The sequence below is a fragment of the Sturnira hondurensis genome, unplaced genomic scaffold (genome assembly GCF_014824575.4).
Source record: "Sturnira hondurensis isolate 20B ecotype Veracruz unplaced genomic scaffold, ASM1482457v3 Scaffold0004152, whole genome shotgun sequence".
NCBI lineage: Eukaryota > Metazoa > Chordata > Mammalia > Chiroptera > Phyllostomidae > Sturnira > Sturnira hondurensis.
In genome coordinates, this window is record NW_028076783.1 from 8,155,309 (window position 1) to 8,171,391 (window position 16,083).

Here is a 16,083-nt window from a genome sequence, read left to right on the forward strand (position 1 = left end):
TGGATGTGAGAAATTACTGGTTTGTGCCATTGGATGGGGCTTATGTAACTGAGAGGTTGGTTATACTATTCACAAAAACAGAGATGCTAGATTGAGGAGCTGGTAAGGTGACAGATAGTGAAGGTGAAGTTGATTCATAGCTGGTTGGCTTTATGCAGCTGTTGGCTGCCTGGGACCCCATGTCTCTCTACCTCTGTCCCCAGTTATGACAACAACTTGAATAGGAACAAAGTGAGGAATTTCTGTCCACCAATGGGCTTAGCAAAACAAAAGGGTAGCATTTATTAAACTTTTATAAAAAACAAATTTATATTAGTCAGGCAGTGGCAAAGAAATTTCAGAAAGGGTGTTTTGCTGGGTTTACGTTTATTGAACAATAATGGTAGGAACAATATTGTGATTGGGAGGTCTGCAGAGCACAGACTGGGTGGGGATGTCTCTGTGCTCTCTGTTCACAGAATATAGGAGGAAAGAGATGGAGAAGACTGAAAGTCAGTGAGTCCATTCCCCCAACAGCTCTCTATTGTTTTCTATAGTGAATACGATGAGCTCTGAAGAATTCTCTGTATATATAGATGGTAAAGGTAGGCAATCCAGAATTGGGACATGCATCTTCCCTCACGGCTTTCACCAGTTCTCACATCATTCGTCCTAGAAGAGAAGATGATAGGTTAGATGGTAGAAATTCAGAGACATTGTACAAATGTGAACTACACAATTATAGCTGCACCATAGGGAAAGAGATCCATAGATTCCTACACTCTGCCAAGAGCTCACAATTTAAAATCACTTTCACATTTCATTCAATTGAGGCAACAAGCCTCTATGGAGCACCTAGTACATACTACCTTTTGAGGTAGGTACAAAAATGAACTCTACTCTTGATTACATGTGGCCTTCATACAGAGAGATACGTATTATGAACATCATTTCACAGAGGTGGAAACTGAGCTTCAGAGAAGGTTAATGATCTGCCAAGGTCTCACCTTTGGTTAGGACTTAAATCCCATTCCTCTACCACTAATGCTTTACACTTCTAGTTTGTCTTAGGCCATAAGAATATAAGCACCTGTCCTGCTTGCCTGATTCTTTCAATATTCATATACTATTTAAATCAACATTTAAAACATTAAATTAACACAATTTTTTAAAGGGGGTGAGGACCTCAGCAAGTTTCCTTCCATATAACTATACACTATCACCTGGAGTCCTAGCAACAGTGTCATTGCAAACTCAAATCTCCATTTCAGCTTTCATGCTGAAATAAACTTGTGAGGTTTCCTCTGGTTTGAGAATGATAAGCTATGGTCTTGTTAGAGTCATGAAAATTTTTGTCTCTGGATTGAGAATTGTCAGTTATTGGGTCTCACAGAACAGTATTGGCAAGATAGCAACTTTCTGCCAAAGTAGCTAATTTTTATTAAATTGAGGTCATTCCTTCTCCAGAGCCCTGGGCTTTCAGAGACTCCTGACCCCTATGGAATGGTGGCAAAACATAAGAAATCAAGTCAGAAGTCTGCATTAACCCAAGATATAACACTGAATAACTGATACGTTGCAGGATTTCTTCCAGTATGATTTTCTGTAAAATAGGAAAGATAATGATCCCTGCCCTATTTACAGGACTATTGTGAGGATGCAAAAGAAAAAGCATGTGAAACTCTAAAGGGTTATATTAATCTTAGCAGTTACTGTATAATAAAAAGTCCTTCTTAGATAGCAAGCAAAACTATGGGTTCCAGGACCCCCAATCTATTTTTCCAGGCACGTTGTGACTTCTTAGCCTTTTATTCTTTTCTTGGGAGTCCAGAATCTCTTAGGGAATCTTCTATCTGGGAAAATGGTCAAGCAATAGGTTCTAACCTCCAGCATATGAATCCATAACAGTTATTGGAGCAGTGCTGAGCCATGACCCATCCATACCACCTTAGTGATTCCAAAATCACAGCACTGAATCATACAGAGGGAACTGAAACTGTACCCAGGACATCTTTTGTTCTAATGACATATTCCATCAGCTAACATCATATATAATTCCTATCATTAATAATGCCTGTTACATAATTCTAGTGGAAATAAAACATCCAAATATAAAGGGAGGAAACTCTCTGACAAACCTTCTGTGCTTAGCCCTGGCAAGGTTCTTCATTATTTGAATAAATATATATTCTCAGTATTATCCTATGGCAACTTCCTCCTAAAGCCTCACAACTTTTGTCAAGTTGCCTAAATGAGATTGTACCAAGGTGTGCTCTAAGATGTGGTCTATAGGACTTGTATAAAGGTAATTTTTACCTTCCTGCCCTGTTATTTATGTGGCCAGGCATGTTTGTGAGATGAAGGGACAGTATGTTCTGTGAATAAAATGATGGGAAAACCACTAACAGTTTATATGTAATAAGATAGCAAACACAATGCAGGGACTAGAGCAAAAATTTGAATCCTCTCTACGAACGTGTAAAGACCCAAGGTAGAGAGATGACTTTGTCAAGCCCACATGAGAAAGAAATGAAGATCTCCTGATTTCATCCCATCTCCACCTGTTCCACCTGCCCTCCAGCTGCTAGTGTGAAACCAGACCGAGCTGGCTTATAATTTTCTGGTTTCCCATAACAAGGCTCACTGAATAGTTCCTTTGAAGATGGTCTTTCAAGTGTTACTTGAGATCCTCAAACTTGGCAGAATAGTTTACAACTGTATTATTGCCAAAGCTTTTTGTGGTAGTGGAAGGCAGTAAAATAATGATGTAGATAATAGTAAATAATTATTTATTATACTCATGAAATATTATTTGTTTTAATTAAATATAAACAGATTTGTGACTATAAAATATAAATTTATTAAAATAGAATTCATTAAAATTATTAAAAATAAGCACTGCACCAGGGTCTGTTTCTCTAAGTTCGTACTTCATCTCTTAAGAATAATAATACTAATAATGATAATAATAATAAATGCCATTAATTTTTAGACACTGTACCAAGTGCTTAGAAGTCAGGATTTCTTGAATACTTTCAATAACTCAGTAAGGCCTTTAGCTTAGATATTGATGTGATTTGCCAAAGGTCTCACATACGAAGAGCATCAAAAACTGGAATTTAAACCGATATTTATGTGATAACAAAAGATTTTCTTTTATTTGAATATTCCTATTTTTTCCCCCAAGTTACATATCATCTCACTAAAGGAAGAGACTCCTCATCACCAGAGAGACTATCAAACTCAGCAACATGTGTCAAAATATTCCTGTGGGGATTTAAACAAAAAGACCAACTTTTCATTTTGGGAGGTCATTTCATACAATGTAAAATGCAAGGATATGAGGGCTAAACAGAAACGGTTTAAATCCATTTCAGTTGCTATCTAACCTCTCTTGGCCTCTGTCTCATTTTTATTGTAGAACACAGAAAAGAAGACATGCTCAGTGAAATTATGTTAGGGACAGTTACAAAAAAATCTATTAAGGATCCCAGCAGACACTTTAAAAATGCTAATTACTATATCATTCTTCCCACATATTTCAGTAATTACTTAATTATCTCCACTAACTAGTGCTAAAGGTGCAATCAGGGACTCCAATGTACTTACAGATTCTGGCGTGCTGACAGGTGTTGTTTCGGGGATTCTATTCTCCTCACATCGCCCCTGGCTGCGTATGCGTGTATTAGCTTGGCGTATTCTAAAACAGAACAGAGTAATTTCCAAGGATAGAGAAAAGGAAAAAACAAAGGCTGATGTGTTAGGGGTAGAGCATGGGACCTGCATTTAACTCGTTTTCTAGTAGGCATCATCCATGGTTGGTCTCTCTCCTGATCTAGCTCCAGGGTTGTTTCCCAGGCTGGGATCTATTCTGTCACATTTCATTCACCTCTATGCTTACAGAATTTTTGAATGTTGGAAATAAACTTGGAGATCATCTGGTCCACAGGTGGCAAACTCAGGGCCTGCGGGCCAAATCCCACCCGCCACCTAGTTTTATCTGGCCCGGCACCTTGTTTCTACCTGGTGGCAGTGCCAAACTCTCGCTTAACTGTTAAGGAGTAATTACATTTATACAGTCCTAAAATTACATTTAGACCTTTGAAGGCAACTGTGAGGCTGATGTGGCCCCAGTGAAAATGAGTTTGATATCCCTGATCTAGTCCAAAAGCCATTATTTTACAGGTGAGGAAGTGGGGTCCCAGAGAAAAACTGGACTTTGAGTTTCTATAATGTGACTTAGGGATTATAAAATATATTTTATATAAACATATTTATATAAACCTAAAATATATATAGAATATAGAGTGCATATATAGGTATATTTCATAATAAGACAGAACATGTAGTTTGAATTTTATAATTGGAAAGACTCAAAGGTATGACTTTTAATGCCTCTTACTCTAGAAATATTATACATTAAACATCTGCTTGTTTGACTCCAGTGATGGGAAACTCACTGTTTAATGAGGCAGTTCTAAGTATGTGAACTTAGAATACACGTAGAGTGGCTTTTTTTTCTTTTATGAGTTATTTAACTTAAACGGAAATAAATGTTTTTCCAGGTTTTAAAAGCAGGATATCAGGTCCATCCTGGCATTTGGGGCCTTGCTTACAGTGTCCGATGAAAGATGGAATGCACATAGATTACCACATAAATGTGAGGTGGGATGAGGCAAAAAAGTTAAGATTTTCCACCATGTTCTTATTTAAAGCTGGTAAAATGGAGGCTGGGAAGAGGTGAGGAATGTGACTGGAGGTGAAGGTAAAATAGCACTTGAGCGGAAAAACAACTATAAAGCTACCACCAATAGCAAAAGTCTTAAAACAAATCCTTTATATTTAATTTAAAAGAATAATTCTTCTTAATGACCCTGGGAAGCCAGTTGGCTCAGAGAACTGTCTCCACTTCTCCAAAGGGTTAGAAGAAGTGGAGACAGTTAGAAGGATCTAACCCTTCTTTCTCCAAAGACGAAACTGAGTTTCAGAATGATGAGATAATAGGCCCACTGTTACCCAGATAGTAACAGATCTGAGAGCAGACACCAGGTCTGCCACACTTGCTCCAGTGTGCTTTTTTATGCATGGGACCACTTTCTGCTTCAAGAAGACTGAGGGAGGATGGGAAATCTGTGACTATCAGGTAGTGATAAGGTCCAAGGTCCATTAGTGATTATTGGCTGGGCTGAATCTACATTGCAATGATTCTCAACTTTTTTCTGTTAGTCAAAGGATGGATGATGTTCAGACTCCCATGAGTGTAGTGAGCTTACAGAGATTTTCTCTAATTGCGGTAATCCCATCACTTTATCCTTTCTCTTCCATCTAGTAATGTATATAGGGAATTTCATTAAAGGAATAACATCATATATCTTCTATATTATATGATGATAATGATCTCAAAATTTACATTTTGAACTGCTTTGATTAGTAAACTGGTTGCAGCACACCTCAAATTGCTATCAGTTCACAACCCTGGGCAAATACTGTCTTCAAGAGCCTTTACATTGGAATATATGATGGTGGGACTTGTATACTTACAGGTTTTCATGACAGAGCATGCATGGATTGTTGTATGTCTGGCCGTCATCACCACACACAGGCTGCAAATTCTTTGGGCAAAGGTAACCCATCTTGGGCAGTATTCGGTAATTGTGGCACATCTCAGCATTCTGAACAAGCAAAACATAAGTCAGGTCGCTATATGGCACTGCAGAGGGATGAGCTAGGGGAAATCCTCCTGATTTCCTCCATCACACTTGAATAACTGATTAGTAAAGAAACTGTCATGAAGGTCAAACAAACTCACATATTTCTATCCCAGACTTGGCTTCTTTATAGTAGGGAAGATAAGTAGCTAAACCAAGAAACAGAGAAGAACAAAGCCATAAGAAAGCAGAAATTCTACATGATATTGGGCACAGAAAAACTGAAATATGCCCATAGGAAGAAGATTAGGATGATAATCATGCAAAAAATAATATAATTTTTCTTAAATAAAGGCATTGGTTATACGCAATCTGAAAAGGAAAGACTCAGAGGTAAATACTAGCTAACTGCATGGGCTGTTGAGTCCTAGCTCTGCCACCAAACTAGAGATATGCCTGACCTGACTTCTCTGAGCCTTAGTTTCTTACCTGAAAAGCATGAATAATAATAGCTCTTGTCCCATGTTGGTGTTTTAGGGGATTAAATCCAACAATGCATTTAAATGCATACATAATGCCATTTGGCATATACTAAGGGCTCAGTATATGTTTTCAGTATGTTTCCTGAGATAAAACAATTTTTTTATGTAGAGGAGGAAACATAACTTGTTTTTTTGTAGTCTTTTAGAAGTGTGATTTCAGTAATACCTTTAGTAACACAAGAAAAATAGGACCAAAGGGAAAAAAGACAGAAAAACTTAAGAAATAGAATTATAGAAGACTTAAATACAATTGTGTTAGTAGTTACATTAAATAATAAGACGACTAAGTACTCCAGTTAAAGAGCAGAGATTATCAGACTAGAAAGACAAAAAGACTCAACTATATATTATTTATAAGAAGTATACTTTAAATATGTCTTTCTATTTCAACCAATAGGTTGAAATTAAAAGAATGGAAAATATATACATACAAAAATTCATCATACAAAAGCTAGATATATATCTATATTAATACCACTTAAGTGGAATTTAGGGCAAAAATTATTAGCAGAGATAAAGAAGAGAATTTCTTATGATAAAATAGGAAATTCATAATTAACAATCCAAACATTCACATATTTAAAGTATATTTTCAAAATATACAAGCCAAAAATTGAGTACCTGAAAGTAGACATAAGCAACTTTATAAACATGAATATAAACATTAACATACTTCTTTCAGTATTGATAGTACAGACAAAAAAGGATATAGAATATTTGAAAAACAAAATTATGCAGTTTGACTTAAATGAGATTTATGAAGCTCTATATCTAACAATTGTAAACTACATAATCTTTATTACCAAACAAACCTTATTCTGGGCCATTAAGCAAGTGTCAATAAATTTCAAAGAAATTTATAGTCATAAAATATAAGTTTTATGATCACAGTGGGATAATTTTATGACAAAGTCATAAAATATAAGTTTTATGATCACAGTGGGATAATTCTGGTAATAAATATGATCGTGATAAGGTTCCTGGGTCTTCAAAAATTAAGCAACACACTACAGAATTGCTTATGACTCAAAGTAATCAGAATTCAGAAATGCTTTGAACTGAATAGTAATGAAAGTTTAAGCTGTCAAATTGCACTAGTTTATACAGTGATTTGAGAGAAAGGTATAACTATAGAATTAGAACAGAATAAAGTTTTAAACAATGATCTAAATTTTCTTCTCAGAAGCTAGCAAATTAAGCTCAAAGAAAATAGAAAAAACTAATTAATCAAGAAGAGGAATTTATGAAATAGAAAACAGAAAAAAGTCAAACGTTAATTTTTTAAAAAATTAATAAATTAACAAACCATTTGCAAAATATATATTACCATATTAAGTATAAAAAGGAGTATCACTATATAAATACAGGTATTAAAAGAATAATGTGGCAATGGTATAAATAATTACATGCCAATAAATATGACCAGAGATGAAATTAAGAAGTTCTGTGACAGCCCTGGCTGGTGTAGCTCAGTGGTTTGAGCGCAGGCCTGTGAACCACACGATCTCGGTTCAATTCCCAGTCAGGGCACATGCCTGGGTTGCAGGCCAGTTCCCAGCAGCGGACACACCAGAGGCAATGGTACATTGATGTTTCTCTCCCTCTCTCCTTCCCTTCCCCTCTGAATATAAATAATTTTTTTTTAATTTTTAAAAATCTAAAAAAAAAAAGAAGTTCTGTGACAACCACTTTCTGAAACAGACACAGAGAAGAAATAGGACATTTCATAGTATTAACTGTGTTGACATTCCTTTCAGAAACAAAAAAACTTTTTGTGAAGTTTTTGTTTTCAATAAATGATTCAAACACTGACATGAAATCCTTTTTGGATTATGTGAGTTCCAAACTGATAGAGATATGAAGGAGAATTTAGAGAAGTACCTTCTCTAAAAGAGTCACTGACAAAGGCAGGACCAGACCATGCATGTTGTTAATATTTTTTAGGTATCTGTTGCTACAAAGTTCAAAATTACTGGGATAAAGCCTTACAAAGAAGCAACATGGACAGGATGCTTCTCTTTTTCTTACATACTACATCAACTTTGAATTCATTCTGACTTCACCTTCAAAACGCACCCAGGGTCTAGCTCCCTGTCCTGACCTCTACCACTACTACCTCCATATGTATACTAACATCATCTTCTCTGTGGATTACTGCTATGGCTAACAAGTTATCTAGTTTTCTCTCTTGTCTGCCTGCAGCACATTTTCATTAGAATTGGCAGTTACTCTTTTAAAGTATAAATCAGATCGCATTACTCCTCTTCAAATTTTTCATTCAGAAAAATAGCCACCATGTTCAAAATCCAATGTAACCTGGCCCCCTGTGACTTTAATGACTTCCCCCCTATAGCTCTGTCTGAGGTCATTCTATTTCAACCACACTCTTTACTCTTTACTCTCCTTGGGGCTTTGCTGATCCTCCTCTTGGAATGCACGCCTCTCTCTTAGGCACATGAAATCAACTTCTTTAGCTCTGGTGCAAGTGTCCCTTTCCCAGAGAGCTCTTTCCTTACAGCATACTTAAAAGTGTACTATACTTAAAATTGTAACCCAGAATTTACAATATCATTTTTCTTTTTTATTTCCCCCTTGGCAATTATATTTTTTATTCACATTATCTATTATCTGTGTCCTTCCAAAATAAACTCCACGGGTCTAGAGAGTTCTGTTTTAGTTACAGACAGAGGCTATTGTTCTTATACACATAAATAATGCTTGGAAAAATAGGAGCTTAATAAATATTTGTAGAATGAATAAGTGAATGGTTAAATAGATGACAGAATAAATAATAAATGTGGTTCTCTTCTCCAAGAGAAATTTCAGCTTAAAACCAGATTGTACATTAGGAGGAAGCATGATGGGGTTTCTGGTCGCCTGGCGATTTACACAGGTGCGATGACTTATGATGTGTGCACTTTTTTACATGACAACTATGCTTCAGTAAAATGCTTTTTAAAGAACAGATTTTATTACTTACAAAGACAAGATATAGAAAAAACCTAAGTGTTTGTGAATGGATGAATAGGTAAAGAAGATGTAGTGTGTGCATGTGTAAAATGAAGTATTATTCACTTGTGAGAAAGAAAGAAATCCTGCCATTAAGAAAACTTGGATGAACAGTGAGGGCATTAGGCTAATTGAGATTAGTCAGACAAAGAAAGACAAAGACTGTATGTTATCACTTCTGTGGCAAATCTCAAAAAGCCAAACTTACAGAGAGAGTTGCCAAAGGCTGAGACAGGAGAAAGGGGTAGGGGTGGTGCTGGTCCAAGACTACAAACTTCCAGTTATAAGATAAACAAGTTCTGGGGACCTAATGTACAGAGGGTGATTATAGTTAATAATACTGAATTATATCATTGAAAGTTGCTGAGTGAGTAGATCTTAAATGTTTTACCTCAAAAAAAGAAATGGTAATTATGTAGAGATGAAAATATTAGATAATGCTATGGTGGTAATTATTTTGCAAAATACAAGTGTATCAAATTAATACATTGTACATCTTAAACTCACACAATGTTTTATGTCATATCTCAATAAAGCTGGAACAAAATAACAGATTTTGTGCATAGCTCTTTTTGTTTCAGGATCACTAGTGTAGTGCCTAATTTAGTAGATATATTTAATTAGTATATATTGCACTAGTACAATTCATCTATTATTCTACATGAGTTGGGCAAATAATTAGGTAAAATCCATATTCGATTCCTTTCTCTTTTTTCTTCTGACTAGGTAGAAAAATCTGCCTTTGGGGGCCCAGTGTGAAACTCCACTTTGTACATATACTTCATGCTCTCATATCCCATTTTCTCCCTTCTGTTCCTGACCGTGGCAAGGCTCTAAAAAAGCAACTAGATAAGGCTGCTTGACATTAAGGGATACTCTATTGATGGCCATCAAGCTATATTTTAAATAAAAAGTGTTAACTGCCATGAATTTCACCAATGTGAAGTTGCTGAACATAGCACTCCAGACTCCTCAAAAGGGGATTTGGTTTGGGGTAGGGAGTGAGAGGAAGCTGGGTGAGGAAACTTTTCTGGTGTGCTGAAATGACAGAATCAAGTCTCCTAACAACTTACCTGACCACATGTGAGATAAGTCACATTCATTACACATCCACTTTTTAAAATGTCAAAAACGTACTAAATTGGTTAGGAGTGGGTCTAATAACCTCAAAGACCATGGAATAAGGCACTGGTGAGTAATCCCAGAACTCTCACCAAATATGAACTACGCTTAATCCTGAAAGGACTTTGTAGCTGTACTGAATCAGCCTTTCCCAGGCTTTTCTATGGAAATGCAATTTATAGAGGCAACAGCCCCCCCCCCTCTACAATAAGTGTGTTAAGTTAATAAGCAGCTTTTCAGAAAAAGTCCATCTTACCAGACTGTCTTTCTCTTCAGAGGATTGAGGTTGGGGTGTTTTCTCTTGAAGTCTTGCCCCTTCCAAAGCTTCTTTTTGACTAAAGAAGAACATACAAAGTAATTTAAAGGTATAGCCACAAAGAATGGCTCCTGGAAATTCCAGTGGGAAGTTAAACAATTCTGATAAAACATAATGGAACCACAGGACACTCTGTGCTCAAAACACAGAACGCCAAGAGTGACCAGGGTGACACATTAAGGAAAGCACACAGCTGGGCTCAGGTTTAGAGCTCTCATATCTTGATAGGTGTGTGATTATAGATAAGTTGCTGAAATCCCTTGAGCTTTGATTTTTCTAGAATGCACAATAGGGCAGTATTGGTAATTTCCTCAAAAAAATGTTCTACAAAGCACTAAATGAATACTGATAATCATGATGATGATGATGGTGATGATGATCGTGGGCATTGTGACTACTGTCATCATCTTTATTGATCAAGTTCATTGGTCCCCAAGCATGGTTTTTCATCAGAATAACCTAGAAACCCTTTCTTAAAAACAAATTCCTTAGCCCTAGAGATTGACTTCATACATTTGGGGGTACAAAAGTCCATCTCTTTTAAAAAATAAAAGCCTTCTCTGTTGAGTCTAATCTAGTTGTGGAACAAAAATCTGAAATAATTTCTTATAACTATAATCCTGAGAGCTGAAACACAATTCTTCTTCAGTGACAGCTAATAAATATCATGGTTAGATCTTACATCTGGATTCCTGTCTCCAGATCCAAGCACTCTTCCTCCTATATTAGTCATTGTCAAGTTAAGGGCCTTGACTCTAAAAATTTATCTTAAGGACCCCATGGTTCACAGGCACACGTTTATTTAAAGAGCAGTTTCTAAAAATGCAGTTCCCCTACAAATGGAAGGGGTAACAGGGCCCTCTTACTCACAAGATAGTTCTGCACATGTAACACTTGTTTTTATATAACTTTCCATCAGCACCACGCACAGGGTCATTCTCTTGAGTGCATATGAGGTTGTCATTCCTCAGGTACTGCCGAAAGTTAGCACATTCATCCTAGTAAATGAGAAAGGAGAAGTGAACATGTCTGTTTCCCTTCTTGACTTGGTGGTTTTTCAAATTTGGGCTCAGAGCTCTAGGCTCAGACTCACTTCACTTATGTGGGCAACAGAGACAGAGGAACGCCCAGACTGCCTAAACTTTCCATTCTCCATTCCTTTTGAGACTTCTTTGCACTGGTCCTGGAAATGCAGGGAAAGGTAAAACAACATTTGATAGACCACCTTGTCTCCCTCACCCTTTCCTTCCCTCCTTTCTATCCTCCATATTGGTCAACCAGAGGATGCTCTCACAGGGATCTAACCCTACAAATGAGAAGGGTTATCACTGGGAAAGGACTGAACAACACGTTTTCTTTGCAGTCTTGAAAAGCAAACAGAAAAGGCAGCATCATGCATCACACTATTGATTTGCTCATGCTGAGAAAATCATCTGAAGAAAGCTGAAAAAAGGGATTAAGGGAAAAGCTAGAGGGGAGGCTTTGAGGCTAGTGTGTATTACCGGATGGATGGTTAAAGTCAATGTCAACAAGCCACCTGCACCCTCACTTCACATTTAGTATCAGACAGGAGCACACAGGGGAAGTTGTAGTGGATTTTTTACCCTCTCTTTCTCAACCCACATTTCCCCCAGGAGGAGACACAAAAGCAATGATTGATATACTGTAAGAGAATCTCCACAAAATTCAGAAAAACATTAAACCTCAAAGGTAGAAAAACATCTTTTATACAAAGTGACATGGACAAAATCAATTTTCTTTCAGGCAAAAGATTAGCATCTTCATTATCCCAAAACTGGAGAGAATTCAAGATCTGAGGCTGAAAAGTTAAATAGCTTTCTTCATATCTTTTAAGAAATAACCTTTGTATCACTTGAAGGCTTGTCATGTGATTTCTCTTCATTCCTTTTTCTCTCACTAGCTTCTCGCTCACTGTAGAACAAAAAAGATAGAGTAGTTTTTCTAGTTATTATTGAAATATTTTTAATCACGTACTTTTCTAGTTTTAAACATTAACAATCTAACTCTGTATTCTCATATTTTAAAATATCTAAAACACGTTCTTTACTAATGAGTTCTGTTTGTTGGAATTTCCACATTTGTGGCGATGCTATCAGCTTCCTACTAAGGAAGCTGAGCCATCAGAATGAGATGATGCCCTAGCAGAGTCTATTTACGGGTTTCACATAGAGAGTTGCTTCATTTCTCATTTTTATAAAAGTGCAACTAAAGTCTCCAGTGTTGACTGTTCATTATATAGTTTCAGTGCTTTAAAGTTTGTAAACATTTTTACGTATTATCTCCTCAAATCCCTATACAAACAATAGTAAAACTGTTGTTCCCTTTACATATATGAGGGGCTGAGTGTCTGTACAGTGAACTGTCCTGTCCTGTATTACTTAGCTGATAAGCTTCCTCTTTGAAAGTCCATATTTGGGTGCAATCCAATAGCTCCCCCTATCTCACATGCTCCAGGTATGATTATGCTGCTCCACATCAAAATAAAAATTTCCTGGGAGAGTGCATTAAAAACTTATTGTCCTCTTGCCAAGTGAGGAGCTGTTACTATACTTGTAATGTGTGATGCCAAGTGCCTGTCGTTCTAAACCAAGAGGAACTCTTTTGAGGTCCACAGGCCCAGCAAGCAGATGGGTCGGTAAGCCCCCTCACATACAAGATGTTCTGACACATGGCGCACTTGTTGACATGCATCTTGCCATCTGGGCCTTGCACTGGGTTGTTTTCCATGGTACAGGGGAGCTTCCCATCTCTCACCATGGTCCGGAATTCATGGCACCGGTCCTGCCAATAGGAGCAAAGGGAGGTGTTAATGTATGAGTCTGATCTGAAGAACTGAAAATGAGATTTGTTGAGAAGACCTAAATTCAAAACGTTTGAGGGTGAGAGGAAATCTAGAGCAAATTAAATTAGAGAGATGGAATATGTTTCACAGGTACATAATTCACTATCTTCTCAGAATCCTTCCCACAGCATCCTTCTTAAATAACTGTCTTGCCCCCCTCCCCACCAAGGAATGTAACTACCTCCTAGGACAGCCATATCATTTTTTTTTTTTTTGCAGTTTTCGAGTGGGCTGAGCCCACTCTACAACTGTACTCATACTCATTGCTGAAAAAACCCTGGAGTGAACTAAAAGATGCTCTGTGGGTAAAACATACTGAGATGCAAACTTTTAGCTTTGTCCCTCAACAATAGTTTAAAAATTTTTAAATTAAATCTGTCTCATATGCCAGGCACTTTGTTGTGTGCTCTAACAGATTTCCTTTAGTTGTCATAAAAACCCTGTAGGATAAACATTCATTATCATCATTTTATAGATAAGGAAAAATAAAGGCTTGCAGAGATTAAGTAACTAAAGTTAATGTTGAATTTGTGATCAGAAACCCACTCATGACCAGGCTAGTCTTCTTTTCTTCACTGCTTTTATCTGGCAGAGAATAAAAACTCCTATAAATTTGTGAGAAGATAGAGCTGTCTTTTTGGTTCATTGAATAATAAGAACCTTAAAAAGAAGCCAGTGGAACTAAGTCCACAGGATCTGGCCTATATTGAAAGCTTTGGACATCTACAGAAGTTTGTCTTGAACATCCATTAACCCAAATAGCCAAACAGAGGTGTGGGAAGATTACCTTAAAAGTAATAATTTAGATTGTAGTTATCCTTTTTTCTTTACATTGTGATGGCCCCGAACAACTCTAGATCTACTTTTTCTGGGCATTTAAAAAATTATCTGGAATTCAGTGTTTAATTAACATATTAAAAGTCTCACAGCTATCATATTTAGAAGTTACTAGAATAGTTTCTTTTTCCAGGTGCCCAACATACCAATGCGTATATGTTTATAATAGCATCCATCTTCCTGTATTGTAGCATTTGCTTTATGGGTGCAATCCTGGGATCTTCTATTTATTATCTGTCTATAGTTAATGTCTCTGAGTTTTCCTGAACTGTAAAATGCACACCACCACCAATGCATAGATTTGGGGAGAGGTTTAAATATGGTGATGCAAATGCTTTGTAAAGCTTATTTCATTTTGCCTGCATTGATTAGACCACAGCTCCTTTTTTTTTTGCCACATGTGCACAGTATCTGGATATTTTTTATGTATAACTATATATGATATAGAGAGCATGTTTTGTTTGTCATTCATTCTTACAGTAGATAGTAAATAATGAAAAAACTGAGCAAGACCAAAAACAAAATAAATGGCCGGCAGATATCATTTGAAGGTATACAATAAAAAGTTTTCACAATACCATTCATCTACCAAAATGCCTAACAGATATTCCCAATCTATTTTTTAAATAATAGTTACTATTAATGTTTCATTTTGTTTAGGCAGCATAGACCTAGTGAAAAGTTGCATCATTAATAGGAAAACCTTCCTGGGGAAATTTCGCTATTTTACTTTTGTAATTGGAGTTCACAGATGGAGTAGAAGAGATTCTGTACGGCATATTTCCTACACCTCTGTGTTGGTGTAGGAAAGCACTGACCACCATGTGTTCAAGCCCAAAACTGAACACAAGATGGCACTGTAATGCCAAATCCAGATTGTATTATCCAGAGCCCATCTGAGGTAATGTTTGTACTTTTAGTATCTATTTGCTTGGTTACTTTGTTTCTACTTTTGTTTTAAAACTTTGAAAAGAAATTCGCTTGATAACAATAATTTGAGAGTTGTCACTGGTCCTACAAGTATGTGGTAACTGCACTGGAGTTGCGCCCAGGGCACTGGTTAGCGTGCCCTTTCTTTGCAAGATCTGGCCATGCCTTTCTGGTTTACCACCATTATATCCCAATGACTGCAACATAGCAGCCATTTCATCAATATTTGTTGGATACATTAACCATACAAACAATCATCTTGATTTAACTATTAACATATTACCTGATTTTCCTTGCTCTTTTCTCCTGTGTTTTGCTTGTCACCCTCCTCTTTTTTTTTTTTCTCAGCTGCTTCCTTTTCCCTGGAAGAAAAAAAATGGAAAGAAACATTTCCACCAAAGTAAACAAACATCTCATGAATCACTAGGTATTAAAAACATGTCATTTACTCAAACTGATGAGAAATGATCTTTATACTTCAAGACTCACAATTCAAGACCCATTTTTTTAAAAAATACTCACAGTTGGTCCTTACACATATTACATGTGTTGCCATGTGTCTTGCCATCTGGACCACGGACAGGGTCATTTTCTCGTGTGCAGATGAGTTTTCCATCTTTCATTTGGCTTCTAAACTCATCACACATGCCCTGAAAAGAAGGGAAGATTACATTTAAAAATGGCTGTTTTCACACAGTATTTGACTGGGCTTGAAAAATCTGAAGATTTTGGCAGCTCTCTCTCTGGTGTTTGCCTGAGCCTTTCCCTCTTCCCTTCCCCCAGGTATGCTTTCCTTGCCTCTTTCTTTCTCCTGAGATCCAATGGCTTTCTAATTAG

General features: G+C 36.7%; 1 protein-coding gene across 1 annotated transcript in view; it reads right to left on the reverse strand.

Annotated features, from left to right (window-relative positions):
- Positions 1–347: 347 nt before the first annotated feature.
- The window catches only part of SPINK5 (serine peptidase inhibitor Kazal type 5), an 83,228-nt gene continuing 67,492 nt past the window's right edge, over positions 348–16,083 (reverse strand). Inside the window, exons 26-35 of the mRNA XM_037044981.1 lie at positions 15,769–15,896; positions 15,530–15,608; positions 13,291–13,418; positions 12,479–12,548; positions 11,710–11,799; positions 11,487–11,614; positions 10,557–10,635; positions 5,521–5,651; positions 3,589–3,679; positions 348–651 (exon numbers count right to left, since the gene is read on the reverse strand). Of these exons, the coding sequence (XP_036900876.1) occupies positions 643–651; positions 3,589–3,679; positions 5,521–5,651; positions 10,557–10,635; positions 11,487–11,614; positions 11,710–11,799; positions 12,479–12,548; positions 13,291–13,418; positions 15,530–15,608; positions 15,769–15,896 (933 nt within the window). The 3' untranslated portion in view covers positions 348–642. The remainder of the gene's footprint in view (positions 652–3,588; positions 3,680–5,520; positions 5,652–10,556; positions 10,636–11,486; positions 11,615–11,709; positions 11,800–12,478; positions 12,549–13,290; positions 13,419–15,529; positions 15,609–15,768; positions 15,897–16,083) is intronic.